Below are 20,715 nucleotides of genomic sequence, written 5' to 3'. Positions count from 1 at the left end.
TTGACACATGACATGGTATACTTTGGATCATCAGCTGTCCCTTTCTTTCACCATACTTTTCTCTTCCCATCATTCTGGTACAAGTTAATCTTGGTTTCATCAGTCCAAAGAATCTTATTCCAGAACTTGAGAGGCTTTTTTAGATGTTTTCTGGCAAAGTCTAATCTGACTTTCCTGTTCTTGAATGTTACCCAGTGGTTTGCACCTTGCTGTAAACCCTCTGTATTCACATTCATGAAGACGTCTCTTGATTGTAGATTCTGACAATGATACGCCTACTTTCTCCAGGGTATTCTTGACTTCTGTTGATATTGTGAAGGGGTTTTTCTTCACCAAGGAAAGGATTCTGCGATCATCCACTTAAGTTGTCTTCCATGGTCTTCCAGGCCTTTTGATGTTGTTGAGCTCACCAGTGCTTTCTTTCTTTTTAAGAATGTACCCAACTGTTGACACCTAAGGTTTTTGCTATCTCTCTTATAGATTCAGGTTGTTTTTTCAGCCTAATGTGTAGGGGGTGTACTTGGTCTGCAACAATATTTAGCTAGGTGGTTCATGTCAAGTTAACATCCACATGAATGCCAGGACCCAAGGTTTCCCAGAAGAACATTGCCCAGAGTATCACACTGCCTCTGCCAGCTTGCTTTCATCCCATAGTGCATCCTGGTGCCATCTATTCACCAGGTAAGTGATGCACATGCACCCAGCCGTCCACATGATGTAAAAGAAAACATGATTCATCAGACCAGGCCACCTTCTTCCATTGCTCCATGGTCCAGCTCAAATGCTCACGTGCCCATTGTAGGTGTTTTCAGTGGTGGACAGGGTCAGCGTGGGCACTCTGTCAGCTGTCTTCACCTGTCAGTGGTTTTAATGTTATGACTGATCAGTGTATAGATATATGCTGTTTGCTCAGAAAAGCTTGCAAGACTTTTTCAGGACAGACCGGCATGACATTTGCCACAGGATTGAGAAGGAAAGAAGAGGGGTGAAAAGGGAAAAAGAAAATGTAACTTTGTCAGTTATTTCCGAGTTTGCTGTTCACGTTCACCAGAAAAAAAGAATGCGCTCTACAATCTTGTCATCCAAGGGTTTAAGATTGTATGAAAGATAGAAAAAGACAGTGACAAAGACAAGAAGACAAGAAGAGGACAGAAAGAGTCCATGGTCCATGGAGAGAGAGAGAGAGAGAGAGAGAGAGGGAGGGGGGGCATGGGAGAACACAAATTTTATCAGTTGGACTTTGTGTTTAAACAGTGTGTAAATGAAGAAGCTGTACATGTCTATCAGATCCACATTTATCCATGTTCCTACATGTTTTTTTTTTTTCAGACTTTACTCTCATTTTTCCTCCATATCCTACTTGTCTTTATTTTACACCATGTCTCGGAAACACCCAATATTCAAATGTCAATGCAGACTGTTAGGAAGTAAAGCCTCTTTCGGTTTCATTTCTGACTCGCAGTCATAAGAGCTTGCAGAATATCTACTCTGATAATCATTTCTAACCACCAACATCCATCTGCGTGAGTGTGCCAGCTGGATTTTTTAGACATTATTTAGCATATTGGAGTCTGGCAGTGAGCAGCCATCACCCTGCAGCTGTGATACACACACTAACTGTAAGTATCAGATAATACAATGACAGCAGATATTGTATTTATCATATCTTTAAATGATAGACATCTATAAGCAGAGACAAACTTGATAAACAGCTGTAGAATATAAGAGCTTATATTTTGATCAGTATGAGACAATCAAGAGTGGAAGTTTTGCAGAAATATTAAGAATTTGTCGGCTTTACAGGACTATTTCTAGCAGATGTGCATGATATTAATATTAGGCAATCTTCATTACAACACTTATTTTCTTTTAAAGTGGTTATCTTAAATTCTTGTATAATTTGTTTATTTATTCTAATCTTCTTCATACACTCGGTACATGAAATGAATTATGGTTTAAAAAAACAGGAAATTATGCCATCCAATGAGTTTAAAATGTGGTTTTCCTGTACAGGGACGTTGCTGCAGTTGTGTGTGTTTGAATGATGCAAAGAATGATGCTTCCAATACTGATACTCACACAACCTGAAAGAGTTTTCTTCCTGGTCTTAACGTCTCTGAACAATGAAATCAGAGACATACCAGTACAGATGTAATAGATTTATTGGACACCGTTCAGAGGGCTTGTGGTTTGATTTTTTTTTAAAGGGTAGTGTATAATTTACATAATTACCACTGCAATCACTGCAGGATTGTGGTGAAATAATACTTCATTTAAGCTGAATGGATTGTCCTGTGCTTTGATTTGATCTATCTGGATCTACACCCTTTATGTTACTGCACTTTACAGACGATCATATTTCTACTGCTACAACTCTTAATCTGATACGGTACAGATTACTGAGTGTAAGTAGGCCGAGGTCGAGCGTTCAGGATTTATAACGTGTGCTAGTTAACCTACATTCAAAATGGGCTACCTAGCAGATTGCCATTGTATTACCTTAACTAGTATTATTAACAAAACCACATAAGAAACACAAAATTTTTGCCACATGTATTCATAAATGTGCTATAATTCTGCTTATACCAAAGGTGCTGTTTAATTCTGGAATCTGATTGTTCAGAAGTTGTTGATTAATTTAGGTTTATATTAATGCAGTTGTTCTAATATGTTATCATTTCCATATAAACATCTCATTTATGACGACTAACAGGTCAATAACAAACATATTAGAAACCTTTTTTATTTAAGTAAGGAATAAATCACTTGGGGTGTGCAGTTAAAGGAAACTAGTCAGTGACAGGGTGGGGCGATGTGCTCCAGTGCAAAGTGGAGTTACTCTTACCAACCTAAAGTTGATTATTTTCCTATAAAAGCACATCCAAAAGTGTTTTATTCCTCAGCAATCTGCCAACAATTCCATTTTTTTTATTTATTAATGAATGAAAGTTCACTCTTTTATACTTATATTTAATGTTGTGGAATGTTTGAAAGACAAGTTAGTTCCTGTTCTCACTTATCGCTTGTCGTTCCTTCATCATCCTCTCTTTTTTCTCTCTCTCTTGAAGATAAAAACATTCATCTTGTCCCGTGGAGGGAAACTTACCAACTCTTACAAAGCTCTGGCACTGGAGACTCCTTCCAATAAACATTACACAACCGTCTATTCCATAAACAACATATTGACGCGTTTAAGTTTTTCTTCATTACATAATGCTTTCTTAATCCATTTATGATTAGGCTTCGATTATGTAAATCGTCCTCTATACAAGTCCCTGTTACAGAAAATTAGTCAATACCTTCAGTTTAGAAAATTCAGCATTGCTAACAAAGAAAAAAAAAACATTCAAAAGATGATTTTTGGAAGTAGATGTTTATTTAACATTTATGGAAGGAGTCTCCAGTGCCAGCGCTTTGTAGCCATCAGTGATAAAGCTGTAACTTTTTAAAAAGTACTGATCCCAGTTTGATATTTCTGTTCAGACGGCTGATGAAGATTAGCAAGGAGTCTGGGAGTGATTCAGACTCGGACTCGGAGCCTTTGAAGCCCAGAACTCGAGGGAGGAAGAGCATGATGATGATGAGACAGAGGTCTGGGAAGAGAAGCAGCAACCTGAACTCATTCTCTCCCCATGCCTCACGTCAGAAGAGATTCAGAAGCAGTAAGTCAGCACAAGGACTGTTTTTAATACGAGCTGGGGGTTTTGTGAGTATATGTATGTATGTATGTATGGATGTATGTGTGTATGTATGTGGGTATGTGAGTGTTTGTGTGTGTTTGTGTGGTCACTTCATGTCACTTTCCCATAATATAGCTGTACCAGTGAATGTATGAGGAGCTTCTCTGGAGGTTCTCCTGTGGGAACTTGAGTGTGTGAGAGAGAGAGTGTTTGTGTGTGTGTCACTTTCCCATCATCTATCTGTACCTGTGAATGTATGAGGAGCTTCTCCTCTGGGAACTTGAGACTGTGTGTGTGTGTGTGTGTGTGTGTGTGTGTGTCACTTTATCATCATCTATCTGTACCAGTGAATGTATGAGGAGCTTCTCTGGAGGTTCTCCTGTGGGAACTTGAGACTGTGTGTGTGTGTGTGTGTGTGTGTGTCACTTTATCATCATCTATCTGTACCAGTGAATGTATGAGGAGCTTCTCTGGAGGTTCTCCTGTGGGAACTTGAGACTGTGTGTGTGTGTGTGTGTGTGTGTGTGTGTGTGTGTGTCACTTTATCACTCATCTATCTGTACCAGTGAATGTATGAGGAGCTTCTCTGGAGGTTCTCCTGTGGGAACTTGATATACACGAGTTTTGAAATCCAACTAAACAAATGTAAAAACATCTCAGAAGTTGCTGAAATGTTCGTGGTGTTGGCAGCACGATTTAAAAAACCTTAACAGGTAGTGAAAATAAAGAACAAACGTTCACTTATGACACAGCCAAGTGTGCCAAAAGTTTAGTCTTTAATCTTCAGTCAAACTACAAACCAGTTTGAGCTCCACAAGCACACGACGCTGAAAACACACACAACACAAGCAGCTTTGTATTTTCTGAGGCTGAATCTCCAATGTCTTTCTACACTACTCCTTAGGGCACTAGGTAGTGCGTTCAGATCCCTTATGTTATACCCGATCTAGGGCGCAAACGAAGTGACTGGGAAGCCATTTTGAATTTTTCCCTCCGGATGCAAGATGGCGGATTTGACTTGGATCACGGGGAAGAAACGTAAGCGACAATTAAAAGTTATTACAAGTAAATAATTAAAATAAACCGGAAACATTAACGTGCTGTTTAATTTGTTAAAAAAAATCTAGACTCCTTTTGAAAAGAGTTGGAAACTTTGTCGGAATGCAGTAATCTGAAGTGTTTAGTTCCTATAGGAAAAAAAATATTCAGCACTAGTTTTAGCCACGCCCACATGTCCCGGTTCGGTTCGCATGGTACTGGGTAAGCAGTGGAAACCCAGTACGGGTACCTGGACTCAGAGTAGGTGTTTCAGAGCTTTTTGTATCTGTCTCTTAGTGCTAAGGACAGCAATATGATAGTACAGAGTGGCCCAAAAGTCTCCATACACAGGGGTAATTAACACTTTTTAGCAAATTGTCTTCCAAAATTTTTATACTTAGTTTAAATTATATAGATTTTTTCCAGATAGCCTTTAAGAATGCCTTTGACAAAAGAAGGAATGTATTGAAATCATTCTCATGGCTGGATCGAGAAGCTCTCGGAAGATTGTGATGCCAAACTTATTAACAAATTCAAAAAGACTGGAAGTGTCGTAGACCAACCGAGAAGTGGACGTCCACGAACATCCGCTGATGAAGACACAACCGACGTGGTGCTGGCAAACACAGTCCTCTACGTATGGAGACTTTTTGGGACACTCTTTATATCTAGAAAAAATACGAAGTTTTTATAAAACATTTTATAAAAAATGTTTTGATGACTCATTCTGTACCAATCTTGCGTTCGTCCAATTAAATGTTCTCCAGAATGTATATGTCCCGCCCCCAGGGGTGTCGCAGATCTTACTGCAGCAGTAAGCGTGATTGATTGGTGGGTTTTTGACTGTGTCTTCCTGCACACTGTTTAATTTTCCATCCATCACTTTGTTGAGAAAAAATACACATAGTTTATTGATTTGGAACAGGATGGAATTTGCACGAGTCGGCAAATTTGCACGATTGTGTGCCAGACACTTCTCAGTTTTTAAAGCTGTTTATGGCCAAAATGTCGCTACTTCAGACGGATCGAGAACGCAATTCCCTTTATGTCTTCGTGCAGCGTTGTGGCTTCTCCATCAGTAAGAGTCATACTGTTTGTGGAAGTCACCTGAATTTTGTCTCTGTGTGAAGTATGAAGTCATGAAAATTACAACTGGTGACTCACCGGATCGTTAGTAAGAATTGAAACTACGGGGTGTCCCAAAAGTCTCCATGCATAGGGGAAATTAAGACTTTTTAGCAAAATGCAGCTATTTACAAAACCTCCTCTGCATGATTGCCATTTCTTTGTAAACACACACGGAGTCGTCTCTCCTACTCATGATGAACTCGTGTTCACACACCTGCTGTTATAAGTGTAATCGTGCGTCCATCGCAACCTTGCGACAGCCATGAGAATGATTTCAATACGTTCTTCTTTTGTCAAAGGCATTCTTAAAGGCTATCTATATCTATATATATATATATATATATATATGTATGTATGTATGTATGTATGTATTTATGGCATTTGGCAGACGCCCTTATCCAGAGTGACTCATTTATACAACTGAGCAGTTGAGGGTTAAGGGCCTTGCTCAAGGGCCCAGCAGTGGCAGCTTGGTGGTGCTAGAATTTGAACTCTCAACCTTCCGATCAGACGTCCAACAGCTTAACCACTGAGCTACCACTTCCATTACCACTACCACATATATAAATTAAGTATGAAAAATTTTGGAAGACATTTTGCTAAAAAGTGTTAATTACTCCTGTGTATGTAGAGACCTTTAATGGAATCTGTAGTCGTTATTCTTTATCTTCCTCTATATATCACCTCTCTGGAAGGCCAGTCCTGCCTAAAAATCCCAAACGCTGCAGTCGCTTATGCTTCAATGTCGCTCTGCATCATTCTGACCTGGAACCTTCAGCGCTTAACCTGCAAAAAAATGTCGTTCTGTAGAGATCAGTGTCTCTGTAATGGTAAAATGTGATACCACACATACAGCTCTAACTAGAAATATTTAATTAGGAACACATAAATTCATTGTGTCTGTTATTCCTTTCTAAGTCTTAGAGGTCTGTGGTTAAAACAATTTGCCTGCTTAGACTCAGGTTTTAGCATTTCTTGCCATTTCAAATTATGGCATTACATATAATCTGTAGGATAACAGAAAGCTTTGTGAGGTTAAGTCTCTAATAGCTTGAACAGCTGACCCAGGCACCTGTTCACTTGGCTTTATTGTGCATTCCTGCTGCATTTTTTTTTTTTTTTTTTTTTTTTTTTTTTTTTATAACACAGGTCCCACGGTCCGTAAGCAACTGGGAGAGAGCCTCAAAAAGAAACCCAGGCTTGCTGTCACATGTGGAAATAAAGAAGGCACGCTATACAAAGATAAGTTTAAGAAAAGTAAGTTTTACTACAGTTAATTATTTATATTTATTTAGTGGGTAAACAAATTTATTCAGTGAGGATCTGTTTCAAGGAAAGAGCGCAGGGTTCGAAGTCTTTAACCCTCTTCTTAACTTAAACCCACACTAGCCCAAAACCTTGATTACCAAACCATATAAAGAAGTGAAACCAAAGTGACTCGAGCAGCCCATGTTCAAGAAGAAGGAAGAAACTTGAAAAAGGAGGTGAAAGGGGGACATACAGTTACATCATCTGTAATTAAAAGCACATTCTTTTATGGCGGATGCTCCACTTATACGATTTAAAATCATGTGTGATAGTTACTATGGTTAAGTTTTCTGTAAGGAGATGTTAACTGAACATCTATGGGAAGGAGTCTCCAGTGTTAGCAGTTTGTACTGGTCTGAGGTAAAGCTGTAAACTTCAGGACAGATGAGTTTACATGTTGCTAGCTGCATTTTTTCTGCCTTATTAACTTTAAGAGGGAGAAAAAAAAGAGAGGCTGATGAGGGAACGACTGTTTATCGCTGCTATAACGTAAGTGAGAACAGGAACTAACCTGTACTGCAGACTTTCCACAATAATGACTATGAACTGCTAGAAATGTAGTGTGTCATTCTTTAGGAAATATTGGCAGGTTGCTGTGGTTTAAGAGGATTGAAATGCCGCTATTGGAAAATATTCATAGTAACAATAACAGTTATGTATTTGTGTTGTTTTCTTTACACAAATTGCACACAGTACTCTTAGCAAAGTTTTATTGGTGGACACTGCTTTCCTTCTGCATGACGTTTTATGTTGAATTCATGAAATGGGGGTATATTGTACATTTTGTATATATAGTATATGACGTTTAACCTACAAACCTCTTTCTCTTTGTCTGTCTGTTTCTCTCTTTCTGTCTGTCTTTCTCTACATCCGCGTCTCGCTGTAGGTGAGCCGTGCATCTGGTCTAATCATAAGTGGTTCACCCCTACTGAATTTGAGAAGTTTGGAGGAAAGGAGAAAAACAAAAAGTGGAAGATTAGTATCCTGCACAATCAGATTCCGCTGCAAACATTTATACAGGTAAACAGCCACAGCATATAACATCGCACACTCAAAGCGCTCACACGTCTACAACACACAACCGCAAGTCCCAGCCCGACTCCTTACATGAAAACTCTCACAATGAGGAACGCCTGAATAACCGACAAAAATCTCCACGATATACAGCACATGACTTATCTACATTATTTGTCTCTAAAGCTGCTCTAATTGTTCTGCTCAATGTGTTGCTTGTAGGAGGGCTTTCTTCCCTGTCCATCGTTTAAAACGAAGCGCTCACGGGATAAAGAGGTACTGCAGCTTTTTACTGTGTTACATAATAATTCCCACTCTGGTCTTCTTTTTTAGGAAAATGCACAAAAACAGATCATTTGAACATAATGGTTAAGTTTTCTGTGACTGGAGAAACAGCACCATTCCTGTCATCATTTATCGTACATTTTCATCATTCGTGTTAAATTTATGTGCAGTGATTTTTGTGTGTGTGTGTGTGTGTGCGTGTGTGTGTGTGTATGTGTTTGTTCTTTTAGCCAAAGTGCAGGAGGGAGCTGATTCGGACCAGAAGAAGTACCAGATATGGCAGAAGTTAGTGTCTGTTATTTGCTTCACTTCATTGCCACAAACACACACTCACACACACACACACACACACACACACACACCATTGGGGGATTTTTTAGGAGATCATTTCTAAAGTTAACTCAATAGTAAAACAATGGTAGAAGATAAAATTAGTTTTAAAATCTGGCCATAAAGGTTCCATAAATCTAACAAATGTGTCCTGTCATAAAATCTTCTGTATCATTAATGAATGTACACGTGCCTTTATGTGCTTGTAGACAGTCACACGTCCGAGTCTGACATCATCTCAGAATTGAGCTCATTGCCCAGCTGCAGCACTGACGATGATGAAGATGATGTTCAGGTCACTGAGAGAGAGTTCAGCGGCGACTCTTTTGACGTCACGTGTTCCAAAGGGAGAGAGGTTCTGTCCAAAGGGACAGGTGTGTATGTGTGTGTTTAACATTAAAACAGCCCTTTTAATATATAGTGCCTTTCCAGTAATAGACGTAATTGAATACAGATGTAATACAGTACATAATCATAAATAATAATATAATAAGGCACCGCTATGGTCTACAGAAGGAATAAAACACCCCGTGTCATGCTGTTGCAGAAAAATAATCAGTGACTGGGTGATGTGATGAAGCAGAGTTGATTATTTTCCAATAAAAGTACATCCTGAAATGTTTTATTCCTCTTATTACAGAAATACGTCAATGAGTACAATTCTTATTTTTAAAATAACTTGCGTAGTGCTTTTTATCCATTTTTAGGTACGTTTAATGGTTGTGGAATGTATTAGTTCCTGTTCTCGCTTACGTTATAGCAGCGATCAACAGTTGTTCCCTCAACAGCCTCTCTTATTTCTCTCTCTCTCTTGAAGTTAGTGACACCGAAAAAAAAAATTGAAGTGCTAGAAATAGTGCAGCTGCTGTTACAGAAAATTAATCAACATCTTCTGGGGGAAAAAAAAGTAAAAACTGAAAGATTTTTTAGGAGATCATTTCTAAAGTTAACTCAATAGTAAAACAATGGTAGAAGATAAAATTTGTTTTAAAATCTGGCCATAAAGGTTCCATAAATCTAACAAATGTGTCCTGTCATAAAATCTTCTGTATCATTAATGAATGTACACGTGCCTTTATGTGCTTGTAGACAGTCACACGTCCGAGTCTGACATCATCTCAGAATTGAGCTCATTGCCCAGCTGCAGCACTGACGATGATGAAGATGATGTTCAGGTCACTGAGGGAGAGTTCAGTGGCGACTCTTTTGACGTCACGTGTTCCAAAGGGAGAGGGGTTCTGCATGTAACCCGCTTTGCTACAGGTGTGTGTGTGTACAGAAAAATTAATCAACACCTTCTGACCAGTCAGGTTTGAGCAATCAGCAGCGCTGTGTTGATCTGTATAAAGTGATTTTCGATCATTTCCACACTTTAAGGTGTAACTGTTAGCTCCTGTGTTTTAGAGACTTGTGGAAAATGCATCAGGACGCAGGACGCCTGGCTCACGCCCGAGGACTTCCTCAACAAGAACAAACCCGGCGGAAACTGGAGACTGGACATCAGAAGCCACAGTGTTCCTCTTGGAAAGCTCATAATGGTGAAGATCGATCTGGAATCCACCCAAACACCAGAATTTAAGACATAAATTAAGTCCAAATCTGATCATATATTTCTAAATGATAAGAAAACACAGATATTTGGCCGGTGTATGGTGCCCCCAAAGTGCAAGTCAAGAGTCAACTATAAATACAATCAGCCTTTTAAAAGAAGCCTGTTTTAAATCAAATACTATGGAATGTAGCAAAACTCACACGAAACATGGCCACCATTAATCATACTAGGTGTGGTCAGTAAAGACTAGAAATGGCACCTGTTTTTATTTAAAGTTGACCTCAACTTTTTTAACTTGCTCTTCAGGGCCATGTATAGAATCATGAATTTCTTGAATGGATTTATAAACGAATCGAAAACCTTTCCATGAAGTCAGTGAGGAGCAACAGCAACACCCTTGGGCCTGCATGTTACAGCTGAGAAATCAAAGCTGTCTTGAGTTAACTGATGGTTTTGTTCGTCATTGTTGTGTTTGATGTTAATTCTAGAGGAGGGTGTTGAAGCCTCACATGTTGAACTGCAAGTGTCCCATCTGCACAGGAGAACCTCTGCATCTGGTATGCTCTTCTCTTAGCCTTTTGATAACACCTAAAGCAGTAACTTTCAACAAAGGCTTTAAGGTTGATTAATTTTCTATAACAGCAGCTCTGACAGTAGTGCAGCTGCAAATCAAGTTCATATCAATGTGCGTATTGTAATACGTTATTGTTTCTATGGTAACAACTTACACGGGGACTTGTATGGTGGACGCTTCATATAAATGGATGTAAAAAGTGTGTAACTGTTGATATGTTGACGACTTCTGTGAGATATTTAGTATTCATTAATTATAAAAGAGAAAGAAAAAAGAGAGACAGCATGTTTTTAAGGTTCATATCGACCTTAAAACACACTAGACGCAATTTCATTTTGATAGCCTGCTTTTCAGTGCTTGATTCATTTCTTTCATTCGAACGATTTTTATTTTTCATTTTGATTCGTTCTGAACAGAAACGATATTTTTACGTTTCTGCTCCAGTGCTCCACTGCCTGCTCTTTAGTTTGGAAACCATCTGGAACTAAATGAGAAAACAGTTAATAATGTTATTTATATGGTGGCTTACTCTTCTTATAGGAAGCCTAGGGTATAAATAAAACCAGAAACGTGTATTTATTTATTTTTTTACATTCTCAGAGCATCCTTGAACTTTTGCAGTGTGAATCATTGCTTGCAGAAGCGTAGAGAAATATGTTCTGTTATAGAGGTTCATGCCATGTTTGAAAAACCCGGCTACAGCGGCTGTCTAACGATCTTCCGGTAGCCAGTCGGGGAAATCTGGACAGGAATTTGGGCCTGTGGGGAAAAATGTTCAGGTTTAGGCTATACTTTCTTGAAGTCACATTGGAGTGGTTCTTTTCACGTTTTTGATTACATTCGATGAAATTTTTTTCGTTTTTAGTTTTCGTCCCCTGCAACATTACTAATCCCTGATACAAAATAAGGCTTTGTGTATTTGTTCATGATGGAAATTTGGTTGTATTTAGAGATATATTTAAGGATATTTAAGATAAATCTTTAAATAAATCTATAGTTAAATCTGACCTATTCGCATTCTGAAATGAATATAAAAGCAAAAGCTTCTCTATAATTAGAGTTCACATGGTGAGAATGGTTTAATTTTCAACCTGATTATATCCATCGATGCCTTTATAAAAACACGACACACTTAAAAAAAAAACAGTGTTTCCTTGTATCGGCTAACTCTCACAGACCCTGCATTAAATTAGAATGTGCTTCATGTAAATGAAATATAAACTGTATATGAGGGTAAAGTGAGGCGCATCGTATGCATGTAACATGTAAATAAGCGACTAGTGGGTGGAACTTTGCATACACACAGGTGAAGCTGATTTGTTTGTGCTCTGTTATATGAGTTTCATGAAGCAGAAACATGATAGGTGTGTGTGTGTGTGTGTGTGTGTGTGTGTGTGTGCTCTTAACCCTAGCTGGATCAGAACAATGATGACATGTGCTTTATGTGCAACCGCGATGGAGATCTGGTGTGTTGTGACAAATGTCCACGTGCCTTCCATCATCACTGCCACAAACCAGCTTTAAGGGACGACACAATCGGGTGAGAGAGAATAACACAGAGAAAGAGAGCAAGTCACACAGGGATGTTTAGATGTTTAGAATGACACCAGTATAAAAGCTTTCATCTTTTAATTAATCTGTGTGTGTGTGTGTGTGTGCAGTGATCACTGGACCTGTTCCTTCTGCAAGAAGTCTGTTCCAGGTGCAAGAAAGAAGAGCTCATGACCCGTCCTGAATGTTTAAACACGACTATCATAGTGACTGTTGGAGTGCGGAATGTTTTCCTTTTACAAGTGTGTGTGTGTGTGTGTGTGTGTGTGTGTGTGTGTGTGTGTGTGTGTGTGGGCTCATTTCACTGACTAGAAAATATATATTTTTATCATATTTTTTGCATGATACTTTTTGCTGGTGATGGTTGTGAATTATTTACAAATCAAAAGTAATAAACATATTTTTTTTACAGTATTTACTCATTTTTAACTGTTTTTTTTTTTTTTGTGAAATACAGACATTTAGACAGACATTTTTCACCCAGTTTTTGTGAATCTCAGTGGAGAAAAAGATTGATCACATTTTTTGTGTAAAATACTTTCCCACGTTACGGCATGCATTTATATTTATGGCATTTGGCAGACGCCCTTATCCAGAGCGACTTACATTTAATCTCATTTTTTATACATCTGAGCAGTTGAGGGTTAAAGACCTTGCTCAAGGGCCCAGCAGTGGCAGCTTTGCGGTACTGGGGATTGAACTCATGACCTTCTGATCAGAAGTCCAACGTCTTAACCACTGAGCTACCACTGCCCTGCATGCATGCATTTCTACATACTTTGTAGCTGTTTTGTTTTTCAGGACATCATGAATATTATATTCTTTAGGGATCACATCAGGGGAAAAATATCTATTGTCCTACAGGATGTCATCACAGCGTGTGAAGAACACGCTACTGAAAACATTGGAGATGTCCAGAAGCAGGACTCGTCATGGCTTGGTGTGTTAGCAAATAATAGGCAAGAAAAAGATAAAAATACTTACCAAGTTTTATAGTTTTATATATTTAATTTTATATAGTACATAATAAACAAAAATACTCAATACAGGTCATTTGGAGCACTATGCTGTCAATCATCCTGATCACACAACAGAATCAGATACTGTACACAACAGAGCAAAGAGAGACATCAACAGTAAGAGTTTGGAAAATTTTTTTACAAGTACACTTAAACCTCAATTTTAAAAATCGTTGATTTTTTTTTTTTTTTTTTTTTTTACAAGTATACATAAACCACAAAAACGAAGCACAGAGCTGACCAGAGTAATCTGCGACACGCCGTTGAACTCTGGGTTGTTTTTGCCATCTTTCATCCAGTCGTAAATCCACACATGATATTTCAAAAAACATTTTTACTGAATGTCTCCTAAGCGACGTGTTTATAGATCTGAATCTTATATAACGTCTCTTTTAAACGTCCTGGTGATCCTCATGCTGACGATAGAACGGCAACCGAAGACCACAGCGCTGCAACTCGTACATGTAAAATGTTTTTTTTTCTAGAACATTATAAAAACATCCACTTGCTGACTTGCAGCCATTAAAAAAAAAAAAAAAAAGACTGCAAAACCTCGTTTATTTTATATTCAATCTTGCGTGCACGGCTGACCCTATAACACGTGTCCATTTTGATCATGTTCGTTTATTAACATGGTGCGGTTAATGTACTTACAGTGTACTTAATGGGCTTAGAGAAAGCAAGAACACACACACTACCTTTGATACAAAGTCTACCGAAACTCCCAACCTTACTAAGAAGCACGTTCTTCGCACCTGTCGCATGACGAGAGAACCGTGTGCTCATGAACTAGCGCCTCCTTGTGGAGAACCTTCAGTCTGTTAAACATGAGTGTCTGAGAACATACAGAAGCCATGACACGCCTTATATATAAAAGTATACAGTGTAAAGATGACGTTTTATATACAGCACTCTTTCTCTTCAGAATGGAGATTTCCGTTGGTGATTTCTGCTTGATATTTCACATAAAGCGGTATTTTTGTTTACAGGTATGATAACTATTGAAGCATGATTAATTCCATGTATCAGTTGGCTTTCATGTATTTGCGTGAATAAGATAAGCAGAGAATATTACATTCATGGTTCTCAAAACGTAGGGTTCATTAAGGGGTCTGCGATTTTCAAATTTTGTTGCAATAGTGGAAATCACAACTCAGAGTTATATAAATAATGTCAATGGGAATATGACAATTTTAATAAAATAAAAAAAGGGTTCTATAGTTGGAAAGATGAAAAATAGAAGAAAAAAAAAACTGTCTGGCTCCAATAAATAGCCAAAATATTATTGTACACATTTAAATCATGTGCCAATTTTTTAAAAGTTTGTTTGTTAAATAAATCTGATTTCTTTTTTTACTGAGATTAATGCAAAAAATGAAAACACATACAGACTGATTTTCTGTCGCTGCAGCGGACCGCGATAGCAGTAACTAATGACTTGTATGACTGAAACAGTAATCGAATGTTATGCAAATGAAGGCATAGGGATGTTTAAGTGGAAAACATCATATCCTAATTCTCACCTTCAGGAGGATCTGTCCTCGCGTCTCGCACGCAAACTGGCATTTTGTTGGACACACATATGATGAGCTAAACTGTGTCAGAGCAGAGGGATTGCAAAACTGGGTTTTGAGTCTGATCCTAATACTCAATTGTCCATCCAATTTTTGGGATTAGTAGTGTGTGTGTGTGTGTGTGTGTATGAGCTACAGGTAAGTGCTGGGGTCAGTCAGGTGCAGGTACTCGGGTAAGCCGTCGCTGCCGTGTCTCTGGCTCCTGCGATGGCGTGTGGAGAGAGTTTTTCTTATCTCGTTCCCTCGTTTAGCAAGCGTGGAGACGATCAGATCGGCCAAGTCCTGCTGCAGGCGCTGGAAGTTCTCTCTGAGAAACAGAACACACAGTTCGTGAGTGAGTGAGTGTGTGTGTGTGTGTATTCCGTATTCCCCTGTTACTCTTTATGATAACGTGTTTGTTGTAAACTCCACACGCAGTGCACAAAGTACCAGAATCAGCTACCTGTAGTTCCCATATTCAGATTACATGCAGGTATTTTCTTAATAACGCATTAATAACCTACATGTATTGTATATTGAGTCACTTTTTCTGTGAATTGGATGAAATTAAATTGGAATTGAAATGAATATACAGATTTTTCATCTTCTTTTCATTATCGTTGGTCATATACTAGTGACGTTACATTTGATACAGAGGTGCGTTTCGAGTATGTAAATGAAATCGTATTGAAGCTCCACATCGAAGCTTGAATCATTTTCAGAGAATCACATGATCGATGACAAATGAGGCCTCGCTTTCTGTCCAATCACGCAAACTGCTTCGTTTTGCGTGTCGGAAGGTTTGAAACCCGACCTTACTTCATGTGTTGTATGTGGCACAGACTGCTGGTTTTATTGGTTCAGTTTGCTGAGCTGTACCACGAGTTACTACTAGTTGTATCACAATGACAATAATAATATATCATATTGGTATTTATTGTCATGTTAATAAGTAAATGAGATTATGAGAAGATAATCAACAAGTGGCATTCAGACTGAAAGCCTTCACCAGTGAAGTGTGCTTTATCTGAAGCAGCTTAATCAACGGTCTTGAGTTTATCTTTGCTATAATTTTTTGCAAACCACAAGATGTCACTGTTTTCAATACACTGAGGATTCAGAGCATTTCCTGGCACAATCAGAAAAAAACTTCAAACCTGCATGAGGCTTCTTCAAAACTTCAACTTCAAACCACCCTTCCCTATTACATACCATCATCATTAGCTGGTTAACGATTCGGCCAGTTTCGGCTTTCTTCACGGTAACCGTAACAATGGTGTGACTGCACACTGTAATTACGACAGTCATTTTAACTCTCGTCACTGTCACTGTTTCAGTTGTTTCTCAAGCTGGTAGATAATAAACTGTAGCTAGATCCCCAGGTCCAGTTTGGTTCTTATTGTAGCATTTCTTGTTTTTGTAATGTGCAGTAAATAAAACATACTATATCCATTTTCAACACATACATACAAAATTTATAATAATGTTAGAACTGCAGCATATGGACAAAAACATGATATGCATTACAGTTTTTTTAAATGCCGTGATAACAAATGTCTTGCGATAACGCAGCATTTGTCCATGTATTACTCATTTTTTAAATTAGAGATGTTTTCTTACGCTGTTGGTGGAGTGGGCAGGTTGTACTTCTGTCCTGTTACACCTTTCAGCCAGTACGTCATCTCCTTTCCTTTACCCTTAAAAGAAATACACTTCCTTACAAACATTTTTGCATACAGTAAATGCTTCCATGCGAGTCCGGTTAGTAGAATTTACCGCTTGCAGTACTACAACATCCTGACTCTCACCTTGAGGAAGGTCTCTCCTCTTGCCTCATACTCAAACTGACAGTCTGTCCTCTGTAGGATATTAATTGTGGACTGACTCACATGGATCCTCAGAGCTGTGTGGGAAATAAATATAGCGAATAACAGAATGAAATTAAATGACATTTATTAAAAACAATGTGAACTGGATATTCGAACACATCTATCTGGGTGGGTGGGACTTTGGTTTTATCCATCGAAACAACATGGAGACACCAGCCTGACCATCAATCAAAGTTGTTGATCTAAGTTTAGTGAGGTTTGCGAAAACCCTTTCTTATGTGTGTGAATATGACTGTGTGAGTGTCTTACGCAGTCCTGTGGACTCCATTCGTGAAGCAGTGTTCACTGTGTCTCCAAATAAGCAGTACCGTGGCATTTTGTTCCCCACGACACCTGCTGCACAGGGTCCTACACACATCGTGATCATATCAGGATGTAAATTAAGGCTCAGGAACAGACGATATGTCGCAGCAAAATGCTCAAAATGTGACACCAAAAGGCTTGAACTGCACATTGTGGGCTTACGTTATACCCTCTGTACTTGAATTTTAAGTACCTGAACTTTCAGAGGATAGTTCCATTTCATTTACGTTAATTTTTTGTGTCATACTTTTTTTTCATTGAAGGTGTGAAGTTGTGTGCGAGTACCTGAGTGGACGCCTATACGGATCCACAGCGGTATTCCTGGTAGGTGCCGGAGCTGAAATGTTCCCATGAACTCCAAAATATCCAGAGCCATGAGACAGATGTCCACCGCGTGCCTGTTCCCATTCCGCCGAGGCAGACCAGACGCCACCATGTACGCATCGCCTATAGTTTCCACCTTGAGATTGAAAAAGTGTAAAAACCCTGCCTTGATATCTTATATGTCCTTACATCATGAAAAAGGGGGAAATGTCTGTATCCTGTTAACCCTTTCTCACGGTAAACTGACATGAAATCGATTTATCGGATATTTTTCGATCAATATAAACAAAGTCTGTAGCTCTGTCGATAAGATTCGTCAGGACACTGTTGGGTTTCTGTGTGTAGAGTATCGTGACTCTGTGTTTAGCTGCTGGTGATAAGGGCAAACAATTCAAATCTCTCCACAAATAAAACGGGCAGCACAACTAAAGATTTTCTGATAGGAAAACACCGTATACAACTGCCACAATAAAATTATAACATTTAAACCTAGTAGACTAGGTAAAAAACTACTTTCATATGAGCCATTAACCACTACTGTGGAGTGTGTCGTCACAAATAACTTCAACACGCGCATCTTCAAAACAGGCCTTAACATAAAGAGTTAACATAACTTACGTGTGTGTGTGTGAGTGTGTGTGAGTGTGTGTATGTGTTACTACCTTATAGACGTCATGGCTGTCGAGGATGCTATCAAAGTTTTTGTACATGTCGTTGAGCATGTCCACCACCTCCATGGGCGTGCTGTAGTGGCAGAGGGTGGTGAAGCCCACAATATCGCTAAAGTAAATAGTGACCTCATCAAACAACTCTGGCTCCACGCAACCCGTCTCCTTCAGGGAGCGCACCACAGGCCTGCGAGTGTGTGGGCAGAAATCAGAATAAAGCTTTTTTTTTTTTTAGAAAGTTAAATTGCTCAAGTATGAAACAAACTACCTGCTATGTGCTACCTTTGCTAACTGCATCAGAAGTAATAAATTTTATTCTAATTCTCCCCTCACCTCAAATGTAATTTGTATAATGCTAAACCCAGAGGCTATATCCTTTATTTGGTAGTTAGCCTTATATATCCAGTGCAAAACTATAGAATTTCCATTGTTTGCATTGTTTTTTCAAAGTATTGTTCCTTAAAATTTTCATGGACGCTAACATTTATGACTACATGCCGTGTGCGTCATCAAGCCAGGACCTTTGTCCTTAGAAAGCATTTACAGTACGCCTGATGGTTTATTATGATTTATCTCCGAACACTGCTGAAAGGTGTTGATAAATTTTCTCTAACAGCTGTAATTCAAATTACAGGTTTATATAAACGCACTTCTTGTTATATGTCATTGTTTCTATAGTAACAGCTCACTCATGGGAACTTGTATAGAGTGCCAAATAATCTAAGACTGATAACAAACTGAATTTAAAAAAACATGTTTTTCTTTAACAAAGACATATAATCGTTGATATGGTGAAGTTTTCTGTGAGGAGATGTTTATTTAGCATTGATGGAAGGAGTCTCCAGTTTCAGCGCTTTTTCACAGTTAGTACGTCTTCTGCCTTGGGAAAGTCTTCAGGACACAGGACTTTACGCTTTGTGGTTTCTCTGTAACATGACAAGCTGCGTTTTTTTTTTTCTATTATCAACTCAAGAGAGAGAAGAACGAGCGGCTGGAGAGGGAACGACTGTTTATAGCCGCTGTAATGTAAGTGAGAAAGGGAGCTCACTTTCCACAACATTTAGCTATAAATGGATAAACAGCACAACACATCATTCACAAAAAAAAAAAAATTTAAATTGGAGTCGTTGGCAAACTGTCCTGGTATAAGAGGAATAAAATATTTCCCTTATGTTTAATTCCTACTTCCCTTATGTTTAATTCCTTATTTATCATTTGTGATCTATTGTTTGTGATATAGTTATTGTCATTCCTGAACTGTGTGTGTGTGTGTGTGTGAGTGTGTGTGTGTGTGTGTGTGTGTGTGTGTGAGAGTGTTCATCTCACCCAGGAAGCAGCATGAAGTTGAGCTGGTCAGCTCGGTCTCTCTCTGCCTTGTACAGTGCGGTTCTCTCCTCCACCAGATGCTCCAGGTTGCGTGAGTACATCTGCAGCCGTCGGATCAGGTTGTCCATGTAGCTAGCATTGGCCTGGACGTGTAGGTTACTGTTTAAAAAAAAAAAAGAATCACGCACACAGAAACACTGAACGCCCAAACATAGATGACCTGACAGAGGATCTAAATGTCCTTCTGTCTCAGTTAAAACATGTTGGAATAGATTTGAGTATGCAAGTCCGTCTTTCTTTCAGCTGGACTAAAACAAACCTGAAGATCTTCCCCAAAGAGTTCTCTATCTTCTTAAAGTCTGGCCTCTTTTCCGGATCCTCATCCCAACAGCTCTTAATCAGCACATAGAGCTTCATACGGACAAAAAAAAAAGAAATAGAAGTCCTTAATTTCATTTGCTCAAAAGGATAATGAAGTTTGTTTACTGCACTTCTGACTCCGCTGTTATTCACAGCAGCACAAGAAAATCGTGGGCATCTGTGGGCTCATATGCAGAAGAGGGCAGATAGCAGTTTCCTTCGAGTGTGTTAAGCTGCCCTGTAATGTAGCATGAGCAATAGTTCGAAAAAAAAATGTGGTTGGCTGGCCACAGGATGTCTTAGAGGAAGCATGTACTAGTCTTATGTCGTATGATATGGGAGAGCTGGCTGGTGGTCTGGAATTCGCTAAATTAGTGAGAAAATGGGGAAAAAATCCCCCCAAAAATGATCTAATATACACCAGTGTAGACAATTAAGCATAGAAGGTGAGAGGTTTGTTAAGGGGAAATATATCGTTAAAATGACGTAAACAACAGTGTCAGAACCATTCTGTCCGTTATCTGCTACAAGTCCCTCCCCTTCTGTTCTGTATGTGTGTGTGTGTGTGTGTGTGTGTGTGTGTGTGTGTTTTTAGCCACATCGTACCTCCACTTCTTTCTCTCCAGCAGTCTCAAAGTTGAGGTCAGGTCTGAAGACGTTAGGTCCACTCGGGCACTGAACTCGGTACAGTTTCTCTAGAGAGTAAAGGTGAGGAGAGAAAAGAGGTAACACTCTTCAGAGTAAATCGGTTTAATATGTAACAGTACCATCTATTCCAACCTCCAAACATGTTTCTGACAGTATCTTACATGT

At 38.9% G+C, this 20,715-nt stretch overlaps 2 protein-coding genes across 5 annotated transcripts in view; one reads left to right on the top strand and one right to left on the bottom strand.

Annotated features, from left to right (window-relative positions):
* Positions 1-1,396: 1,396 nt before the first annotated feature.
* Positions 1,397-12,874, top strand: LOC113534511 (nuclear body protein SP140-like protein). 4 transcript variants are annotated; one of them, XM_026927374.3, is made up of 12 exons: positions 1,408-1,619; positions 3,484-3,662; positions 6,996-7,103; positions 8,041-8,174; positions 8,391-8,444; positions 8,684-8,738; positions 8,993-9,157; positions 9,873-10,046; positions 10,188-10,321; positions 10,824-10,892; positions 12,322-12,449; positions 12,571-12,874. In XM_026927374.3, exons 2-12 carry the CDS (start codon positions 3,491-3,493, stop codon positions 12,632-12,634), a joined length of 1,257 nt encoding a protein of 418 aa, XP_026783175.3. In that variant the 5' UTR covers positions 1,408-1,619; positions 3,484-3,490; the 3' UTR covers positions 12,635-12,874. The 4 variants fall into 4 exon arrangements, with proteins under 4 accessions (XP_034157378.2, XP_026783175.3, XP_026783178.3 ...); XM_034301487.2 differs by lacking the exon at positions 10,824-10,892 and having other exon boundaries at positions 1,397-1,619; XM_026927377.3 differs by lacking the exons at positions 1,408-1,619; positions 3,484-3,662 and adding an exon at positions 4,581-4,718.
* Positions 12,875-13,266: 392 nt separating this feature from the next.
* The window catches only part of gucy2ca (guanylate cyclase 2Ca), a 40,245-nt gene continuing 32,796 nt past the window's right edge, over positions 13,267-20,715 (bottom strand). The window contains exons 19-27 of the mRNA XM_034301410.2: positions 20,509-20,597; positions 19,862-19,953; positions 19,543-19,701; positions 18,211-18,403; positions 17,510-17,684; positions 17,171-17,269; positions 16,841-16,935; positions 16,653-16,729; positions 13,267-15,360 (exon numbers count right to left, since the gene is read on the bottom strand). Coding sequence (XP_034157301.1) covers positions 15,186-15,360; positions 16,653-16,729; positions 16,841-16,935; positions 17,171-17,269; positions 17,510-17,684; positions 18,211-18,403; positions 19,543-19,701; positions 19,862-19,953; positions 20,509-20,597 — 1,154 coding nt within the window. The 3' untranslated portion in view covers positions 13,267-15,185. The remainder of the gene's footprint in view (positions 15,361-16,652; positions 16,730-16,840; positions 16,936-17,170; positions 17,270-17,509; positions 17,685-18,210; positions 18,404-19,542; positions 19,702-19,861; positions 19,954-20,508; positions 20,598-20,715) is intronic.

The sequence above is a fragment of the Pangasianodon hypophthalmus genome, chromosome 29 (genome assembly GCF_027358585.1).
Source record: "Pangasianodon hypophthalmus isolate fPanHyp1 chromosome 29, fPanHyp1.pri, whole genome shotgun sequence".
Classification (NCBI taxonomy): domain Eukaryota; kingdom Metazoa; phylum Chordata; class Actinopteri; order Siluriformes; family Pangasiidae; genus Pangasianodon; species Pangasianodon hypophthalmus.
Note: the sequence above shows the minus strand (reverse complement) of the source record. Positions and strands in the feature narration are given on the sequence as shown.

Excerpts from the sequence above, each read along its gene's own strand:
- LOC113534511 (XM_026927374.3), top strand. The coding sequence starts at position 3,491 with ATGAAGATTAGCAAGGAGTCTGGGAGTGATTCAGACTCGGACTCGGAG. Across the intron at positions 10,047-10,187 it reads TGTAACCCGCTTTGCTACAG|AGACTTGTGGAAAATGCATC; the intron begins GTGTGTGTGTGT and ends CCTGTGTTTTAG. Across the intron at positions 10,893-12,321 it reads CAGGAGAACCTCTGCATCTG|CTGGATCAGAACAATGATGA; the intron begins GTATGCTCTTCT and ends TCTTAACCCTAG.